The sequence below is a fragment of the Amblyomma mixtum genome, chromosome 3 (genome assembly GCF_055824585.1).
Source record: "Amblyomma mixtum isolate Tamu chromosome 3, ASM5582458v1, whole genome shotgun sequence".
Lineage (NCBI taxonomy): Eukaryota > Metazoa > Arthropoda > Arachnida > Ixodida > Ixodidae > Amblyomma > Amblyomma mixtum.
In genome coordinates this window covers 415,228,161-415,248,871 of record NC_143014.1, presented here as the reverse complement: position 1 = coordinate 415,248,871, position 20,711 = coordinate 415,228,161, and the positions used below count along the sequence as shown (strand labels likewise).

Sequence of the window (20,711 nt, the reverse complement as noted above, 5' to 3'; positions counted from 1 at the left end):
TAAAAGTGACCTTGAGATAAAACACATGTAATGACATGAAGGTATCCACATTCAAACTGGTAGCGTTTTGAAAAGGCGTGGGCCCACTTCTATCTATGCAGTTATACACTGCAGAAAAGAGATGTCGATGTGGAACAGAGTAGAAAAGATCTGCATCAATTGAATAACCAGACCTTATGTTCCTATTGGTCTGAAGGAAGGCCATCACGTCATCAGAGTTCTTAGTTGTGAAGGGGTCCTCTACTTCGAGAGTCTTCAGGTGCTTGAGCAAGAATTGTCTGATTTGCTGTTGCCATGTTTCCTTTTGGCTTACTATAGTCCGGAAAGGTATTTCCCGCTTGTGTGTTTTCGCGGCGAAAAAAACCGAAAGGCTGTTCTTTTCAGATTTGTTGATGGCCCTGGCTAGTTGATGCAGTTGCAGTTCCTTTTCACTTTCATGCACCTGGAATTCTTCACTGCCTCTATTGCCTTTTCGATGTAATAACTGGACGGTATTATAACAAAACTGCCTTCTTTGTCTGCCTGGACGAGCTGCAGATCATTCGCTCTAAGAAACGAAACGACCTTTGCCGTGGGATCAGCTCGATAGCTGGGAGGTTTTGGATCCCTGACAGACCTGTTCAGTCAGTGTCCAGGTCAGTCAGGGATCCAAACCCTCCCAGCTATCGAGCTGATCCCATGGCGAAGGTTGTTTCGTTTTAGAGCGCAGCTCTTAGGCACCCATTTCTGCATTTCGCGGCATCGCCGTTGTCCTTTGTAACCAGGAGAGGGTAAAAGCACAAGATCCTTCCCTCCTTAGCAAGAAAGAAATAAAAAACAGCGCCGCGTGGACGGCTCTCACCGGCGTGCGTTGTAAAACGGGAGAGAAGGAACTCCTGAAGAGTGACTAGCCTTGCGTGTGTGGCTGCCCCTTCTCTCACCGCTCGCCAACGCAGTGCGCGTGGGTGTTGCCATCGATTGTTCTAGACTGTCTGAGTCGTTTCTGCCTGGTGTTGACGGAGAGGGCGTAGCTTTGCGTGCGCTAAGAGATGCCCTCCACCTCTTCACTCGCGCGCCAGTGGCAGCACCACGACAGAAAGTTTCAGATGCTCCTCGAAGCCACTCCTGACCTCTGACCAATGAACACGCGCTGCCACGCAGAAGGAGACTGCACAGCCGACACTGTGCATATGTGCACGCCTGCCTTTGCTCGAAGAACAGACAGACGTGGAGCGAGTATATAAGAAGGGCAATGACCACCCGAACCGCCGTTTAAGCTTCAGTGAACAAATTTTGAGAAAAAGAAATGCGCAGTATCTGTCTCCCACAGCTGTGAAACCAATAGAGCGAGGGCTTGGAAAGCAGAGGGTAAAATTTGTAAATTGGTTTTTGAGGAAAGGAAATGAGCAGTATCTGTCTCACTCATCTCAGTGGACACCTGAATCAGAGGGAAGGCGCATAACTGCCCTCATGGAACAGTGGACACCTCAATCGTGCTTTAAGCTACATGGTGGTAGTGACATGTGCTGCATGCTTTGGCATTGACAACGTTGTGCCAGAAATGCTGCCACCTGCCAGGGTGGGTGGCGACTTTAATATAGATATAAAGACAAGCGGTAATTTCTTAACACTTATGCGGGAGAACATCCCGTTCCTCTCTTGCTCGTAACGGCTCCCACAGCTGTGACAACCTCGCAAAATACTTGCGCAGACTTCATCTTTGAGAACCAGGCATTGGTGCAGTAAGTCGAGCATATATCCATCTATTTCTCCGTCCACAAAGCTTCCTTTGTGACAATCAAGAACTGTTAGTGAAGTGTTTCTTGCAGAAGGAATATGTGGGAAAAATAAGTTGTCTGTAATTGTACATTCATGTCTTGCTCAAATTCTTTGCCTCAATCTGTTGAAAAGCTGGAACAGCTGATGAGCTGCACTCAAATTTCACATTAGGAAGTAATGGAATCGTCGGCAGTGTTTTTAGAGCGAATGATCTGCAGCTCGTGCAGGCAGATAAAGAAGGCGGTGTTATAGTAATACCGTCTGGTTATTACATCAAAAAGGCAATAGAAGCAGTGAAGAAGAATTTCAGGTCCGTGAAAGTGAAAACTGCGCAAATGAAAAAAGATGCAGTGTCATTTTGTGAGGAACTGCAACTGCATCAACTAGCCAGGGCCATCAATAAATCTGACAAGACACTTGGACTCACGTCCTCTTATAGAGCTCAATGTTCTGAGGCCTTGGACACAACCTTCCTCACAAAGGAAAGCGGTGAAAGCGCTCCTGAGATTCTTAAGGAACTCGAGGTTGTATTCCCGTCTATAATCTTTAAGTTTTCAGTGTGCGCCCTCTATCCCCGTGACATAGTGGTTGCTGGACACTTGGAAAACTGATTTCATTGCCGCTCTTTTTCTTTTTTTTCCCTTTTGTTCCCCTCCCCAAGTGTAGGGTAGCCTACTGGGCATCGCCTGGTTAACCTCTCTGCCTTTCCGTTCATTTCTGTCTTGCTCTCTCTCACAAGAACAGCCTTACGCTTTTTTTGCCGCGAAAACACACAAGCGGGAATTACCTTTCCGGACTATAGTAAGCGAAAAGGGAACTTGGCAATGGCAGATCAGTCAATTTTTGCTCAAGCACCTGAAAACTCTGTAAGTAGAGGACCCCTTTGCAACTATGAACTCTGATGATGTGATAGCCTTCCTTCAGACTAATAGGTACATAAGGTCTGGTTTTTCAATTGATGTAGATCTTTTCTACTTGGTTCCAAATCTTCTCTTTTCTGCAGTGCATAAATGCATAGATAGAAGTGGAGCCACGGCTTTTCATAACGCTACCGGTTTGTATGTGGACACCTCCATGTCATTACTTGAGTTTTATCTCAAGGCCACATTTATTGACTTTAATCACCAAACGTATCTACAAAAAAAGGGCATTTGTATTGGCTCATCTGTCGCCCCGGTACTTTGTAATATGTTTTATCTGTAATTGACCGCTCCTTGAGTGAAGCACTTGACATGGGTTGTATAGTCCACATTTTTAGATATGTAGACGATTACCTGGTCCTTTTGGCAGATAGCAATTTTAGTTTTGACGAAGCAGTAGCTGATGTTTTAGGTACGTTTGGTCGGAACAACATGAGCCTCACCTTCACTCACAAACTGCATAGCAGTAATAACCAATTACAGTTTTTAGATCTCACCCTAACCTTTCAGCCTTCACATGTTTGCTGGCAATACTGTCCACGTGCAGAGAAAGATTTGTTGCCTTTTCATTTGAACCATTTTATGACTGTTAAGAGGGTATCGCTTCCCAGTGCTTAGCATCCGCTCTAAGGAAATGCCATGCATGCCAGCTTTGCACCTCATGTTCTGTTCTGTTCGCTCGTTCTGTTCCCTTACTCGTCCATGTTGCCATTTTGCACTCTCATGTCTTTCATGAATACGCACCAACAAGCCCAGATGCAAGTACTTCTTCTCATTAAGTCCCCACACACCAGCACATACTAGTCATAAAGAGCGACCTCCCTTAAACTGTGTCATTCAAAGGCACAAATGTTGAATACACAGGTGTGCAAGTCCACAAATGATTATCACGTAGGTGCGACATCTTCTGGAGCATGTTGAGAAATACACAGCAGTGGTACTCGATGAGGCTATCAATTTCAATCAACCATGATAAGCCGCCGCGGTGATACAGTGGTTATGGTGCTTGGCTGCTGACCCGAAAGACGCGGGTACGATCCCAGCCACAGCGGTTGAATTTCTTTGGAGGAGAAATTCTAGAAGCTCGTGTACTGTGCGATGTCAGTGCATGTTAAAAAACCCCAGGTGGTCGAAATTTCCGGAGCCCTTCTCTACAGCATCTCTCATAGCCTGAGTCGCTTTGGGATGTTAAACCCCATAAACCAAACCAGTCATGATGTTTGTCTTCCTTCTTGAATACCTGTGTTGCACAAACAGCCGTGACAACCAAGCAGTCATGGTACTTCCTGGAGATCAAGCATCATAGCTCTTGAAAAAAGGCTCATTGTTACTGATCAGCGTACGTTGTTTTCTGCACTGCCATGCACCATACCACCAAATGCTAATTGTTTTGTAAGACTATAAAGAGTGGAGGGAGAGGACACAAAATTCCACGGTGTGGCAAGCTTCAGTGCTTCCCCACTGCGTTTACAAGGAAGCTACTTGCATCAGCAAAACCAAGAAAAAATGTAAGTAGTTGCATTGTCGCTCGCACGATCACAATAACAGAGTACAATAAAATGCTACACCTGCATCTCCTAAAACCTTGCAAACAGCGTCTACATCTCTCTTGCAGCATTTTGCTGACAGCCAGTTCCCAATTAGCTGCTTGGCCCTCTGTATGTCATTTGCAGCATTCATCTCGTTGCAGTGTATGAAAATCGCGGTGCTAAATGCAATCTGAACACATACATAAAAAAATTTGCGAGCGCCAGTGTAGCCACCGAGGCTGAGAACTAAAATCCGCTCTTTAGTAGCTTGCGCTATGGAAACAGTTGAAAGCAACAACATGAACATGCCACTCAAAGCAGCGACAAACACCAATATATCACAAACATCAACACCATGGGCTGCAAAAATATCGCCACTTTGCCAGCACACAAACGCGACACACATATGCATGCACACACACGTGTATGCATTGAACATCACAGCACACACATTTACAGTATTCTGTCAAACTCTTGGGCAGCCACCAGAGAGGCAGCATCCTCAGTGGGGCACATTTCTGTCTCATTTTCTTCTCTTCAGTGAGCATTCACGCATGACATTCTCAGCTGCATTCCTGCGGTGCAGGGGGGCTTAATGGCAAAATGCTTTCTTTGCTTGCAGCAAGCTGCGTTCTTCGGCTGAAACGCTGCTGATCCAGATCATGAGAGAGAAATAAACTTGAAGAATAAGGATGGGGTGGAGCTTATCTGGCAGGTTTTCTCAGATAGTGCGTGGTAGTTTACCAGTATCTCTCAAGAGAAAAGTATACAACAGCTGTATCTTACCGGTACCTACCTATGGGTCAGAAACGAGGAGGGTAGTGAAGAGGGTTCAGCTTAAGTTCAGGACAATGCAGCGAGCTGTGGAAAGAAAAATGGTAGGTGTAACGTTAAGAAATCGGAAGAGGGCAGAGTGGGTGAGAGAACAAATGCAGGATAATGACATCCTAGTCGAAACCAAGAGGAATAAATGGGCTTGGGCAGGGCCTGTAATCCAAAGGCAAGACAACCGCTGGTCCTTAACAGGGTTCACCAGTGGCAGTGTCCATAGGAAATACATGGGAACTTTCAGAAGCTATACCGTGTCTAAACATGGCTCGATTTTCATGAGGTTTGTAGCAGCATTTTATTGTTTTGTGAATAGAGGAAATGTTGCCGGCAGATTTTATTGTTTCAGTTTCATTTTTTTACCAATTAGATGCAAAGTTCCAGAAAAATGGTGCTTTTAGATATGTCGAACTTTCATGTCATCTCAGGAAAAAACTAAGCCAAATATCAAAATTTCGTCCGCAACATTTCCTCCCTTCTTCTTTCTTGATTGTTAAGCCGCAATTTTTATCCATATCGAACCTAGTGTTTGGGTTTTACAGGCTCTGAAAGTTGTGTATGTATTTTCTGCGGGGATTTGAATTTCACACTAAAATTTTACTAGTGCGACGTGGCTCCTCCTGGCGACAAAATATTTTGTTGCTACTGCACTCTACCACCAACTTCTTGCTTGTCTGTGTTTGTGTGCACACTTTTTCCTTAGAACCTGGACGAACCTCATTTCTTTCCTTTTTTTCTTGCTTTGTCTATATTTCAAAAGGATTTCTGCTTTTCTTTTTTTCTCGAGCTTGTGGTGCGAAACGGAAGCGGGATGCAAGGCCACACCCAAAAGCACCTCACCCCCCCCCCCCCCCGCAGCACACACAGGCATTGTTCGCACCAAAATGCACGTGAGTCGAGTTATCCGGTCAAAAACCGGTTACTGGGTGCATGGAAACGCGCTTAGTCTTGTTCGGAGTCAAGGGGTCAGGACCAGTAAACTCCGCCACAAGGGGTAGGTTGACTCAACTCCACCCTGCCCCGATATGCTTGTAAACGCTGTCGAGCCGAAAAAACAGAAGGGAGAGGATAAATGCAAACTTGTTTTTCACTTGCGCCGTCGCACCTCCGAAGCAGCGGTGGTGTGCCTCAATCTTGGATGCTACCACTGCTCGCTCACAATGCGGTGCTCGGCGCTTGGTGTCGCTGCTGATGAACTGGTCTCGACTAGCTAAAATCGAGTTCATGTAAACACGCGTTGGTCGAGTTGGGTTGACTTCACTCAGCCCGACGCCCGACTCAACCTGACGTTATTGGTTCATGTAAACAGAGCTAAGCAAGGACTCGCTTATGCAATGCCAAAGTTTGCGTTCAGTCACCATGCGTAGCTACAGGACGCTCTCGGTGCTTTTGCAAACCACACTTCTCGTCCTTTTTAAGTTTCATCCAACTTTGATTTGCTTGGTGCTTGGTTGGTGCTGAGAAGCGGAAGATGGGTGTTCAGTGCTGGGAAGGCTCGTACGAGACTAGGCAAAGGCTGTCACTACAATCGAGGACATGCTTCTGTAGCTATGTAAGGAAGGCTACATGGGAAAGGGAAGAAAACCAGTCATAAGGCCTTGTGCTAGGAGCTCCTTTCTTTCCTTTTATTTGGAGACTGACTACATAGGTGTTCAACACAATAGAACCTTTTCCGGGTAATGTCCTGCGAATGCAACAAGCCTCTCTTCCGCCAATTTAACCGACCACACCTGTCTGCTCAGGTGAAACCAGTAACCCCACCCTACCATTGTAAAAGAATTCGCAGAAAAAACGGAGGGGAGCTTAGGCAACCCAAATCGGAAATGCTAAATTGGTGGGTTACTGGGAAATGGTTCATTGTCTGACCCCCACATCCTTCTTTGCTCAATGGCTTGAGAGGGGTAAACTTTTTTGTGCTTCGGTCCCCGGAACTTTGGCCGCATGCCTACAGAAAGTTCTGGGCTCTACTTTTTTTATGTGGAAGAACGAATACTTTCGTGTCGCGGTGTAGTTTACACACCTGGAGGGGGAATAGAACTTACCTCCTTTTTGGGGTACTCAGGTGCTGCCATCTATCAACAGAAAAAGTTCAAATCTGAGTTGCCTTGTAGCTGGTGAGCCCTCTTAAAGGTAATTGAGTGGATTCCAAGAGAAGACAAGCGTAGCATGGGGCAGATGAGATTATTGTGCGGATACGGTGGCTGCAGCTGGCAAAGGACAGCGTTAACAGGAGAGACATAAGAGAGGCCTTTGCCCTTCAATGGGTGTAGTCAGGCTGATGGTGATATTTTTTTTTACAGGTCTGTTCCTGCCAGTGAAGATTCCGGCATACGAGAAATCTGTGTGGGATCCATCCATGACCCATTTGTGTGGAATCCCTCTTCATTCTCCTCTACGGTCCACATGAAAATTGTCAAACTGGTGAGTACGTGCTAGGTGTGCTGTGGCAGGCATGAAGGGATAACCTGTTTACATGGAGTCAGATTGCATATGCCTAGTGAAGTCTGATTGCATTTATTTGTACTTTATTGAGCAAGAAATGACAGTGTAAATAGAACCGGCATATCAAAATAGTGCAAATTAAACATGTCAGCAGTTTTCAGATGACAGCAGATATATGTGTGGGTGACACGCAGTGTTGTTCAGTGGCTGTGGTTTTCTTTTGCTAACCAGTGTCGTGGCAGCCTCATTTGGATCAGTGCAAAATGCAAAAGCATGCATATTCTTTAAGAAACTCAAGGTAGCTATAAATTATTAACCTTGTGCCCTCCCTTGCCATGTATCTTGTAGTTGTTTTCTTTACTACAGTACAAAAAGAATCTAATAATTATTTGGGCCCATCAGTTTGGGTAATCTGCCATCATATACCTATAGCTATTATGGAAACAGTTCATTTTGCTACTAATGATTGCTTTTGCAGTGAGTGTGTTCTACATTCGTATGTAAAGACTAGACTGTTGTTGAACTTGCAGCTTCAACGATTTCACATATTTGGAAGCTGTGGTGGTGGCGCTGCTGCAGTGGCCGGCGCGGTGAAGATGACGACGGCGAGGAGTGTGGAGTGCGCGTGAGTGTGTTCGAACGCCGCGGTTGTGGCTGGGTTGCCTCTGGAGACCCGTGTGTGCGAGTAGGCTGTGCTGCAGTGATGTGACGGCTTCGGGCCGCCATCTCTCCTGGGCCATCCTTCAGTGACGCGTTGACATCAGTTCGCCGCCTTCGTGACCACCGCCTCGCTTGGGCGACCACTGACCAGTGTCACTGGGCAGACCAGCGCCCGGACTAGCAACTCTGCCGTGTCCTCAAATCGTGAGTAGCACTGGACATTTGTGGCCGCGCAGGCTTTGGGCCATTGACTTGAACGCCGTCGTGTTCCGTATGAGCACCGCCTGCCTCTGTGTACACTCCTCGCAGTTTTGGTGTTGATGGGCAGCAACATATAAAGGTGTCATAGCTAACGAGCCCTTGGCTCGTTAGCTTTGGCTTTGGCACAGAAGCCCAATGTCTAGCTTGTTCGAAGATTTCAGTGCGCAGCCTTGATTAACTTACAGATGATGGTGTGCATCTTGTGCAGAAGTGGTGCACTACTCTCACCATGGGGCCTCATGTGCTGGGGAACCCGGCTGCCAGATTCATCTTCGCTCACCTCTCAGGTCGACTTGTAAGCAGGCTGGGTGGCCACAGCAGGCTCCTCAACAATTACGTGAGGTGTCTGTAAAGGTGTCGAGTGCTGTATGGCATTGTCAAGGGTTCCCTTCAAAAATAAGCACAGCTTGCATTGTACAACACAACACATGCATCCACATTCAAGTGCAGAATTGTGACACCACCAGCGAATGGTGATTTTGGCAGGAGTACCAACGTCTACAACAAAAAGGAGGACACAGCACCATTCAGTTTATACTTGGCAGAGACGAAGTGTGTGACGAGCTGCATGTGGGAATGTGTAGCCATGCCAGAAGCAATTTATGTATATTTTCCTTGCTTCATGCTTCATAGTATACTACAAGGAAGCTGTTAAGTGTTAATAATTTTGCTGCTGTTTAACGTTATTTTTGGCTTTAAATTTATTAGAAGTGTGCATGACAAAGGAGTTCATTTTTTTCTGGTTCTGCAGTTTTTCTTGAGACAGGAAATGTCTGTCCCTAGTGCTTTCGTCCTATGATGAGCTGTGAAAATTAACTAAATGGTAATCACTGAATGGAATGTGCTTCCAGTGCATGTGGCATGTTCCAGCAGCAGTACTTTTGTTTCGTTACTGATCTAGATGTAATTCCGCTGTTCATCTTTTCTTTTCTTTCTGCCCATAAGACCTATTTGCATTTGTATTGTTTTTATTTGTTAGTATTGTATAGCCTGGTGTTATCTGTTGCATTGTGAAGCCCACTGCCCTGCTGTAATGCTTTGGCGCTGCAGGATGCAGTATAAATAAAATAAAATGCATTTCCTTGACGTGGTGCTTCCAAATGTGTTCTGCTTGTTAAGAACGAGTTGCACATACATGATGAAGACGAAAGAGCGCGGTTTGCACTCTTTTCGTCTTCAACGTATTTCCTGTGTTCGTCTTTCATGCATGCACAACTCGTTCTTAGCAATAGCCATGCACCAACAGGCCCAAAAGTTCTTCCAACCTACATGTTCTGCTTGTACACAATACACATTTTATTTCCTGCCTCAGTGCAGCGTAAGACAGGATGGCCCCAAAATGTTTTACTTCTACCACTGGAGTGCTGATTGCACATGTGCTTCCCTGTGCTTCTCTGTTCGCTTTGGTGCTTGTGGAGAGCAAGCAGTTTTTAAGCATGAAATGCTTTTAGCTCCCGTTGTCGGCAGTGTGGTGACGTCACGCCAAGACCGAGATCCACTCATCCGGGCTCTGAAACGAGAACATCCGGGCACCGTACGAGACTTAACGAGATTTAACGAGACTCTCTAAGCCCTCCTACGCGACCGGCATGCAAGCGCCGGTTGGTCTCCAAACGAGTCACAAAAATTAACTGCTGCCAGTGGCTTCTCAATGTTTATCAAGATATCAGTCGAGCTGTCGTTTGATAATGCACGGAATTATAATTTACGATTTCTAATAACGCGTGCAAAAAGCACATACATGCCACAATATTTAAGCATGAAATGCTTTACGGTGCGGTTCGGGTGTCCACCGCGATGACAGAGAATTACTGCTCCATTTCCTGTCCTCAAAAAAACGTTGCGTTCAAAGGGCAAGGCATCGCGCCGAATGGGTGGTGGCGTTCCTACCTTCCTGTAAGGTGCGGCTCGGGTGTCCACCGAGATGGCAGAGAATTACTGCGTAATTTCCTTTCCTCAAAAAGCGTCGCGTTCAAAGGACGAGGCATCACGCCGAACGGGTGGTGGCGTTCCGCGGACTGCCTGGCAGCGCTACAACATGCTGTCGCGTTCCACTCCTAAAGGCGAAGCTTAAGCGTCATTAATTAGCAGTTTATTAGTATTTAGTCATTAATCAGTCATTACACACTAATCAGTAATTTGTCATTACTTCGTCATGACTTATGTGTGACGTAATCCAGTGGTAACATCACCAGTGTCACATACGCAAAGTGGTGCTGAAAACGCTTTCGCCTCTACGCACTTCGGACAGTTTCGAACGCGCTGCATATACATTCTTGTCAGGCCTGCGTCTCGTCCTGTCCGCGCGCGCTTCGCATTATGCCCGTAAACATTTCATGCTTACTCTACTCTCGGTTACGGGAGAGGCAGATTTTTTTAACGTGTGAAAGAAGCTCAGTGTACAAAGGACATGGTCGATGTGTCTGCAGTCATTTACCACATCTTTTCTTCAGAGTGCAGCCCACCTTGTGTGGCACTGTTTGTGCTATATGAGGTATGCAGCATGCTTTTTCACGTGTGCCCACAGAATGAAGGTAGCTTTGCCTTATTGGCGTTTGGTTGCCTGTGTGTGCTTGTTTTTGACTACTGCTTCACTGCTTAATATAGTTATGCCGCTATCATTTTTTCCTGAAGGAAAAGTCAGGCAGTTGTTTCAAAGTCATTATCTCTGAAATGAAAATGCAAGGCCTGGGCATAGTAACCACAAGGGTACACATTCCCAACTTTTTCAGCTGAAATGGGTACCCCGAAAAAAGACTTGCAAATTCATTCATTTAGACATTAATTCAGCTGTAGGTAACTGAAATTATAAAACATCCAGCTGGATGCAGTTTGTTTAAACAATCAAGCTGTAAACTGCATTTTGCAGCTGGAACTGAACTGTTTCCAGCTGGATGATTTCCAGCTCTATAATGGAATATGAAATGGGATCTTTTTTTTCACCTGGGCTTTCAACTTTGTATGCATGCAGTGGAAGGTACTGCACACCTGTCCACCTAGTGGCACTGTGTTGAATACCACTTTCATTGACTCAGCCATTTGCACGTTAGTTCATGGAAGTTGGGTATGCTGTTCAGTGATTTTGAGGAAAATCCCAGACAACATGCTGCCATTTTTTAGTTTTTGCAAAGCTGACTGTTGGCTACTCCTCTTTACAAACTAGGCAATAATAATATGCTTGTACGCCACTCAAACGTTTATAATGGTGGCTCTGTCGGAAAAAATTTGTCTTTGTACAGGAGGAATCTTGGTCAATGACTGTGTCACTAGCTAATGAATTAATTACAGTTCGATTGCATATATTTGTTTCGGGATGCATGAAGAACACTGATTAAATTAAATTATTTCACCAATACTGCCTTCGATAAACTTTTGGCTATGGATGTAAACCACACCTCACACCTCTTAGGTGCAGCAACTTGTTTTGTTCCAAAAAAAGTCTTGATAGACACCTTTAGCATAGCGTGCACACTACTATTACTGGAGTACTTGGAGCTCAGGCGCCGTCAATGCACATGTGCACGTCACCTTATGGGTGCCAGGTACCCGGCCGCTGCATCGACGCCTGGCGCGTCGGGACCAATCAGCGCGTGCTAATTACCAGTGGGCGGGCTCCCGGTAATGGTGCGCAGTATGCTGAAGGTGTGTAATGACTGTGATGTGTGCAGGGTTTCCATACCTTTATTCTCTGGTTGCAGATCTGGCCCAGTCACTTCTAAACACTAGCAGAGTTGCCATCATATTCCCTACAGTGCTCATATTAGCTGCCAGTATCACATTTTTTTTTTGTTTTTCTGACAGTGAAAAGAAAAATGCCTATTTGTCACCTGTGTTGCTTTGCTAGTTTTGGTTGAGTTTGAAAATAAAATTGCCTGCACAGGAGTAAAAAAAAGTATATTTTCAAGGGGCTTAAAATTTACGCATTTTGCAGTTTTTCTGCTGTTATATTAGTGATGACTGTTTTGTTTTATTCATAAATTTTACTACTTCGAAATTCAGCGTCGTACCTGTTTACGATGTATTACGTTGACGATAAGTAGGGAGGCTTTGGTTTGGTTTATTAGGGTTTAACATCCCAAAGCAACTCAGGCTATGAGGGAGACCGTAGTGAAGGGCTCCGAAAATTTCAACCATCTGAGGTTCCTTAGCGTGCACTGACATCGCACAGTACACGGGCCTGTAGAATTTCGCCTCCATCGATATTCGGCCGGCGCAGCCATGATCGATCCCGCGTGTTTCGAGTCAGCAGCTACGCGCCGTAACCACTGAGCCACCGCGGCGCTGGAAGTTGTAACGGAATCTAGGTACTTAGGACATAGCGTTTATTTTTCAGCGCAAACCCAGCCAGGCCACTGTTCACTGGCTCGCTCTACTACACACGTTATTTCCGTAGCAGACGACACGCCGGTTGCGCTCCAGCAGACGACAGCAGCCAAATACATACACGCAGTCGCGCCTAGCGCTCGCAGTCCGAGAAATACGCGATTATGTACATAGCCTTTTCAGTCGCAGAAAAACGCAATTATGTACAGGGTCAATCACATTTAGAGGGAACACGGCTCCGCATGGCTGCACAGACGCGGAGCACTATTGCGACCAAGTCGGTAGTAAACCCGTGCAACGGGCCAGATGACAGGAAGCACCACGTCGAGGTCCGTCTTCTCGTGCGCCACTCTGCATTGATTCATGAACGGGTTAGATGCAATGGCACTCCGCAGCTACGTGGCCACGCAGAGCCGTGTTCCTACTATGTGATTGAACCTATACATAGAGAGAGAGAAAGGAATTTTAATGAGAGGAAAAGGTGGAGAGGCCGGCCAGTGGTAACATGGCCCTGGCCTGCTACGCCACACAGGGGAAAGGGAAGGGGAGGAAAGGGAAAGTGCGAATTAAGGTTGATGAAGGCATAATGCAATCAGTTTCATGGGTGATGTCCACACACACGCACACACATTGGCTGGCACTCGCATCGCGGTGAGTAGACGTATGTGAAACTCGTGTCTGGAACACACACACCGACATGTCATTGGCACTTACTGGAGCAGGCCGGCTCCATGAAAACACATATGAAAACTGTAAACCGTGTAGGTAGTGCACAGGCGGAGACAGAGGGGTATCCAGGCTTGTTTCACACAAAAACTTGAGCACCACCTATCAGAGCGTTTGGCCCTGGCGCCTAAAAGAATTTCTTCATAGAGAGGGCGAGAGTCCAGTTGTCTCACGGTCGCTTCCAATGTTCTCCTCTCATCAGTATAGTTCGGGCACTCGCAAAGAAGGTGTCCGATAGTCTCTGGAGTGTGGCGCTGTACGCCATTTGAGTTTGTTTCGAGTTCGATCTTGTGAAGGTAGTGTTTGGTGTAGGCAACGCCAAGCCGTAACGGATGGAATAAAGTCCCATGATGTCGCATTACCCTAGATGACAGATGAAATCGTGAGCCGGCGTCAAGCATAGAGACGCGGTCGCGTTGATGGCTCGAATCGTTCCAGTGCAACTGCATTGTGGCTTGGATTAAATGCGGCAGCAAGGCTCCAATGTCAGATCTGGAAAAGGCTATTTCAATGAAAGCACCATCATCATGTGCCAGCCAAGCCTCAGCACGTTCATTTTCCGCTATGCCGCAATGGCCCAAGGTGTTTGTTCATGCACCTCCTCGTTTTCCCTATACAGGACATTCCACAGGTCAGGGGTATCTTGTACACCACTTCTTTCATACAGCGTATGAAGGTACGCTGATGTTTTATACTGCACCCAGGACGCTCCACAAATCCGGGGTATAAGTTTGTTCAACTTGTTTGGGGCTGAAAAAACGAGTGGCACGTTGTGCCTGTTAGCCACGTTCTTCAAATTGTGCGACATCTTGTGCACATAAGGCATAACTTCAGGTTTTACTGCAGGGCCCCTTTTTTTGAGGATTCTTTGGACTGGTGTAGTGTTTTTTCTGGAGGAGGGTTTCAGCGACAGCAGTCAGCACTGATCTGATTTCTTAAGCAATCGTGCATTTGGTTCGGACAGGACTTTGAAAACGAGGACTCAATGCATAAAGATGTGATGGCGCGCTTCACAATTTTGGATACGCCGCATTGAAGGGCAGCAGTTCCTTGCTAGTACGAGGAAAATAACGCCAACGTAAATGGTCCTCCCGGAACGCTAAGCTTAGGTCTACATTTGTAGTTTCCTCTCCCTTGTGAGCTCATGTCTAAAAACTAGGCCACACCCTTTGAAGTTAAAAACACTTAAAATTTTGGACACATTAGCTTCAAAACAATTATCAAAACCAGTGGATAAAAGGATAAAAAAAGCGCCAACATATCTAAAAATTTTAAAAACAGGTCCTCCTACAAACAATTGTGCAAGTTCCTTGTCCAAAGCAGCTAAAAAAATTTCACATAAAGTACAGGTCACACAGGAACCTATACATGTACCTTTTCTCCGTAAGTAGTGTTGCGCATTAAAAATGATAAAAGTGACATTAAGATATTGCTCCAATAAATTCAAAAAATTTTCCAGACATACCGGCAGCATCCCGGTACGCAATTTCCCCTGTACCTTCACACACGAAAGAACAGATGCCAGCAGCTCAGCATGCGGAACAGAATAAAACAAATCCTCTGTTTACAAAAAAAGCAATCTAATTTCTGGATTTAAGAAACTTACGCTTGCTTGGCAAGAACCAGCTAACATTATGCTGCCAGAAACCATTTTTGCTCACTATAGCCCGGAACAGTATGTCAGGTTTGTGGGTTTTAGCAGTAACAAATAAAGAAAGACAGTTCTGTTTGCTTTTGGCTATATCACAAGCCAGCTTCGGGAGATGCCAGTCCCTACAAAGTTAAGGAACTTAGTTTTAACTCTCACGGCTGCCTTTTTATTGGCAATAAAATTCTTGTCTACCACTTGCAATGCTTTTTCATTGTAGAGGCCTCTTTTCATAACCAGAAACCTGCCATCTTTGTCGGACTGAAGGAGACACAGCTCATTAATATTAAAAAAAAAAAGGTAACACTACTGACATCACATTCCAGTTGACTAGTTACAGCAGTCATAGATTTTCTGAGGCCGTCCACTCCTTCAAACAAACATAGTTCTTCGTTTTCTTTTTTTACTTTCGCAGCAATGTTCCTGTTCGTGGCGAGCAGTTCATGGCCACGCTCAACCGGTTGAATGCCATGCTTTGGTCCTCTCTCAAGCACATCTAACAAACTGTCGGGGTCATTTGCCTTCTCTAACACCACCACACTGCTCGTCCTGTTACCCTTTTTCTTGTCAGCATCACCAAGCAGACCTTTTAGAACCTCCCTCCAATTGGCATCTGTCAGCTGGGCGGCTTGAAGAAAGAGTAGTTCTTCTCTCCAAGCCACTCTGGAAACTCATTGCGGAACACGACGTGTAGCCAGTCGTGATAAAAACGAACCTGGCGCCACAGTTCAGATCGAAGTATCTTGCCTATAGACCCCCGCCAGTAGTCCCCGAGCTACAAGGAAGCATAGGCCCTACCCCTCTCTTTCTCTAGTTTGCCGTGGGCCGTCAGAGTTAGCGTTGCGGCACTGGTACCCACCAGAAGCCCTCACTGATCCGATGGTTCCCAGCCAAGGCAGTGTAGACTCCCCATGCTCGGACCCGAGGACTCAGTGTTGTGGCATTGGTTCACACGAGAGCGCTCGTTACTTCCATGGCCTCCGGTCAGTCCCCCTAATCGACCACAGCAGCGTCCCACTGCATTAGGAGTTTCTTTCCTCTGTCGCACCCTCAGGCAGTAGTTTGTCTTTCAAAGAGAAAACCCTCTGGACTGCATAACCAACTCGTCGCAAATCAACGGTGCTCGAGCTACTCGCGGCAACCAGATGAAGTTGTTCTAGCAGGTCTGAGCTCGTTCAGAGGACCTACCACTGCTCTAAAAAATGGCTGAGAATGATAGGTGCTAACGAAAGGCCCCAGTTTGAGTGGTACAGGTAAGCTGTGGCTCCGCCCAGGGCACATCTGTTATTGCATTGTGAGGGTTGTATCTTGCTGCATAGCGCTGTGTTTGGGTATGTATAGGTTTGTATGCACCTAAATCTAGTGGCTTGCTATCGGCTTGAGTTTGAGTGGGGGGTGCGTAAACTCTGCGTTTCAGCTTCCGCAAGTTTATGACCTCCTGACACGTGTCTAGTGTCTCGAAAGCTCCCGCAGCCTTTGTTGTCCTCCGGAACGTGTACCCTCGCATTATAGTGTCGACATAGATCCCCGAGTGCATAGGGTTCCATAAACTATCTAGCTGCTTCTTTGTGTTTTAACACGGTAGCGATGGGAGCTCATGTCACTACAAGAATGAGCCAGATATTCCTCAAGTAGGGATAACAAAAAGCTAAATCTGCATGTGAGAGCCTTCTCTGTCAGTTACCCCACGGCTGCCTTGTCATCGACTGCGAAGGATATGAAACGATCTTCGGAAGATCTGAACTAAATGGATTTATTTATTTATTAACACAGCAAGCCAGCATACTGGCCTATGCAGGACAGACGTTGCGATACAATGCAAAAGTAAAATCAAAGGAGCAAAGCAAAACACAGAAGAACAAGAAAAACAGCGACAGCCGTCAGTGCTCCTGGTAGTATAAAAAGCATCAACAATGGCAGTATCACCAGGCAGGATGTTGGAAGTTGGGAAGGCAGGAGCCCTGTAAGAATAAGAACAATGCAACGAACAGCTCAGTATTCCTACTGCGATCGTCAAAATTCAGGTTTTGGTGCAGGACTATGACTCTGCCTTCGCTAACAATAAAACAAAGAGTGTCTCCCGCCGAAATTGCATGTGTGCAGATATTGCATAGCTATTGCCACCATCTAGACGCTGCTCGTTTTTGCACTGCCCTGTTTTCCCGGTTATGCGCATGTTCAGTTTTTCTACTTTCACTGTTTGAATAGTAATGGCCATATCGAGCCATTCAATTGTGATGGGTGATCCACTCTCATTTTTGCTAGACTCAGGTTGCTGAGTTTTTGGAATTTTTTTTTCTCTACATGTGTCAGCCTGGCTCGTACGTGATAGCACGTAGTACAAGCGAGATTATGAGCTGCTGTATGTATTCTTTTCACTTGAATCCATACAGCTTCATATTAGAATATCTTTCAAGGAAATGAAGCCATAAATTAATACATTTCATGAAGGTAGAGCACTAAGTCTCCTTCCAATTTCCACTCAGGTGCTATAGTGGGAATGGGTGCGTCGAGGCCAGACTGCAACATGATCATCGAAGCTCCAAGATGCTCACGCCCGTAGCCTGGAATAGGCTACAGGAGTGATCCCGTGTTTGTATTTATTCAACACTGACTTTTTCTTCTCATGCGTTATAGTTTGCTCTATATTGTTTCTCATACGATGAGTCAAATATTTAATCCAAGAGTTTTAATATATTTCTATGCTGCTCCGCATACACCTCCTGCACTGACATTGCTTTTTTCCTCTGGCAGTGAAAGTTCTCTATAACCCTTCAAGAAATAATTGTTGCTTGAGTTAATCTTGGAAACGGCTCCAGAATGTACCTACCCTCTGTTAAGCACTAAAGCACCCTAATATTTAGTACTTCTACTTTTACGGAAGCAGTGACTCAATCTAGCGTAAACTATCCCTGCAATGAGCATGCACATTGAAATACGTACTGGATGCAATAGAACCATCCTCCAGGGAGGCCTCGATGCTAGGTAACTTTTTGGCTCTGTTTGAAGGATGCTCCGGATGAGGGCATGTGCTTTGGATCTCATCCTCGGGGGGTGCGCTGTATCTCTTTCCCTTGATGGGGGAATATGTTTCCTCCACAGTGGAACCCGCGAAAAGAGGGTGTCCCACAAGCAATGTGTACCTGCAGAGGAAAGTACTGCAGTGACCAGTGACGGCCCTCCCTTTCATTTGCAATGCCCATGTACACTGCACGTCATTCTTTGGGGGCAAGCACATCTGTGATAGCCAGGAAAACAAGTAAATATAAACACTCAACGCAAGCATTATACGTGCAAAATGCAGTGTATAAAATAAAAGAACTTATGACGTTAGAAATATGAAGATTGTGTCTCGCGAGCGACCCTAGGTGCGTGGCCATTGTTGTTTTTTTTACTGTGCAAAGACACCCAGTAGAATATCTGTTAGCAGAATGAGGCAGTTGCTCTGCTCATCCCCTGCGAAGTAAATCTCTTTAGAGACCGCTTTCAATCACCCTACCGTCCAGTCTTCCCGTTCCGGCTTTGCATCTCCATTACACCACTCCTAGTGAGATACTTCGGCACGAGGCCGCTAGCAAAAAATAATGCCTAAGACTGCCACTCATCCGAGTGCGAATTGAATGTTTTCTCCAGTCGCAGCCTGAACGGAGCTCTGTCACTCGCATGCGCAAGGAGCTGACACTTTTTAGGCGGAAGGGCCTGATATTGTTAGTTCTGTTCCCGTCGGCAATTGCGCGGAAAACGCGCGAAGAGCTGTCAGCATGCAGTCTGAGTCATCCGTATCTGCTCCACGCCATCCTGATCTTCCTTGGGGCTGTGCCACGTGACTCAAAGCTTAGGCTGGCCGTGCGGCCCGTGAGAGGCCATAGTTGTCTTAGCTCCGCTGCGAACACATACAGTCGTTATTTGGCCGCTAGGCTCCACTGGTCTACTTTCGCATTGAGTTGCAGAGGTATATCTTGTGCTGAGATGTGGAGATTAGTGCAGTGTTTCTAATGCAGGTTTTCATTTAATTAACACATTTGGTTTGGGTTATAGGGGTTTAACGTCCCAAAGCAACTCAGGCTATGAGGGACGCCGTAGTGAAGGGCTCTGGAAATTTCGACCACCTGGGGGTTCTTTAACATGCACTGACATTGCACAGTACACAGTCCTCTAGAATTTCGGTTCCATCGAAATTCAGCCGCAGCGGCTGGGATCGAACTCGCCTCTTTCGGTCTAGCAGCCGAGCGCTGTAACCACTAAGCCACCGCGACAAGCGTAATTAACACATTTGCACTCATTAACTTCGCCTTCCCTTCACTGGTGTGAGTGCGCAAGTACACAACAAACTAGCTTTGCATTCAGCTTGCTTTGGCTTTAAAATCCGAGCTATGTGAGCAACACACTCTATCACCGTTCATTATCCTACGAAGTCCGTACTAAATTTTTTTCATTTCGTAGACACTACAGTTTACCTATTTGTGAGATGTTTACATTCTTCGCAAGATATCCAGTTTAGTAAAGCTCCTTGTTTCAGGATCACATGTAAGCTTTAATAAAGCCTTGTGTCCTCATTAGCATTTCTTCGGCTAAAGTAGTGCTGTTTCTTTTGTGAACGTGCTGAAAATGTGAAAGAATATTGTGAGAAACTTTTGCCGAATGGTTAAGTATGCTCCCGAATTTTCTTGTGATAGTGCCTTTGACAACCCAGAAGAACTGTTCAAAAATATCTAATGATAATGCTCCAACTCTCTCCATGCCTGACACAGTGTGAAAGTACGTAAGACACACGCTGAGGCTTCTACAATGCAATCAAACTTGCGCAAACGGACAATTAAAAATTATCTATGGAAATGAATCTAGTTCGAAATTTTTCTCTGAAAGTACTGTGCAGTATTACGAAGTAGTGGGGAGGCCTGGTTATGCAGAAAGCTTACAGGATGCATCCAACTGACCAGACGTCAACCTCGAAGTAGTGCTCCTTTATCGACAGGACCTCCGGGGCGATGTAGTTTGGCGTTCCGCAGAGGGTCTTCTTTCGCTCGCCCTCAAAGTTGATGCGGACGTCAAGAAGGTTCCGAACTTGAGGTCTCTGTGGATGACACGCTGTACCAGATATCGGCAGGCAAGCAGAAGCTGGCGGAGGAAGTATCTCGCCTCAGCCTCTGTTGCCTTGTTCCGGCGCCTATGCATTTCCAAAAGCGACTGAAAAAAGAATACCGCAAAACAGTCTAACTAGCCCAGCGAAGCCCTGCAGTTTAGACATTTGGGTCTGAATGACTGCTCACTGCAACACCCGAGCTCACGAGTAAGTCCATAGTAGTGAAATAAGCAGTCGAATTTTTTCACACAAGTGCATGTTGTCTTTTCAACGCGACAGCATTAAAGGGTCAGTCTACTGAATTTTATCGGCCATATTTTCCCTGCGGCAACCGATAGCTCTTTACTCAAATTACTGTTTAGCCAGGTGTGGTGCCAAGAAGTGCGGTAGAACATTTGAAAATAGAACTTACTGATGTGGGAACACTTCTGCATGAGATGGTAGTCTCATTTGGCAACAATGAAAATACAAATGTCATAGCAATTTATAAAGTGCAATTTTCAAGTGCTGAGGTGATTAAAAGCAGTTGCCAC

General features: G+C 45.9%; 2 protein-coding genes and 1 long non-coding RNA gene across 7 annotated transcripts in view; 1 reads left to right on the top strand and 2 right to left on the bottom strand.

The window, feature by feature from the left end:
* The window catches only part of LOC149357731 (uncharacterized), a 41,095-nt gene extending 31,611 nt beyond the window's left edge, over positions 1-9,484 (top strand). For 3 of the 5 annotated variants that reach the window (XR_016291884.1, XR_016291880.1, XR_016291882.1), the window contains 2 exons: positions 7,336-7,456; positions 8,008-9,484. This is a non-coding gene — a long non-coding RNA (uncharacterized LOC149357731). Of the gene's footprint in view, positions 1-5,822; positions 5,926-7,335; positions 7,457-8,007 lie in introns of all 5 variants that reach the window. The other 2 variants (XR_016291883.1, XR_016291881.1) reach the window with 2 other exon arrangements.
* The window catches only part of LOC149357730 (uncharacterized), a 326,496-nt gene that overhangs the window by 303,157 nt on the left and 2,628 nt on the right, over positions 1-20,711 (bottom strand). The gene's annotated exons all lie outside the window — the stretch shown is intronic.
* The window catches only part of LOC149357729 (uncharacterized), a 31,701-nt gene continuing 29,088 nt past the window's right edge, over positions 18,099-20,711 (bottom strand). Inside the window, exons 8-9 of the mRNA XM_089584880.1 lie at positions 20,015-20,282; positions 18,099-18,238 (exon numbers count right to left, since the gene is read on the bottom strand). Coding sequence (XP_089441006.1) covers positions 20,061-20,282 — 222 coding nt within the window. The 3' untranslated portion in view covers positions 18,099-18,238; positions 20,015-20,060. The remainder of the gene's footprint in view (positions 18,239-20,014; positions 20,283-20,711) is intronic.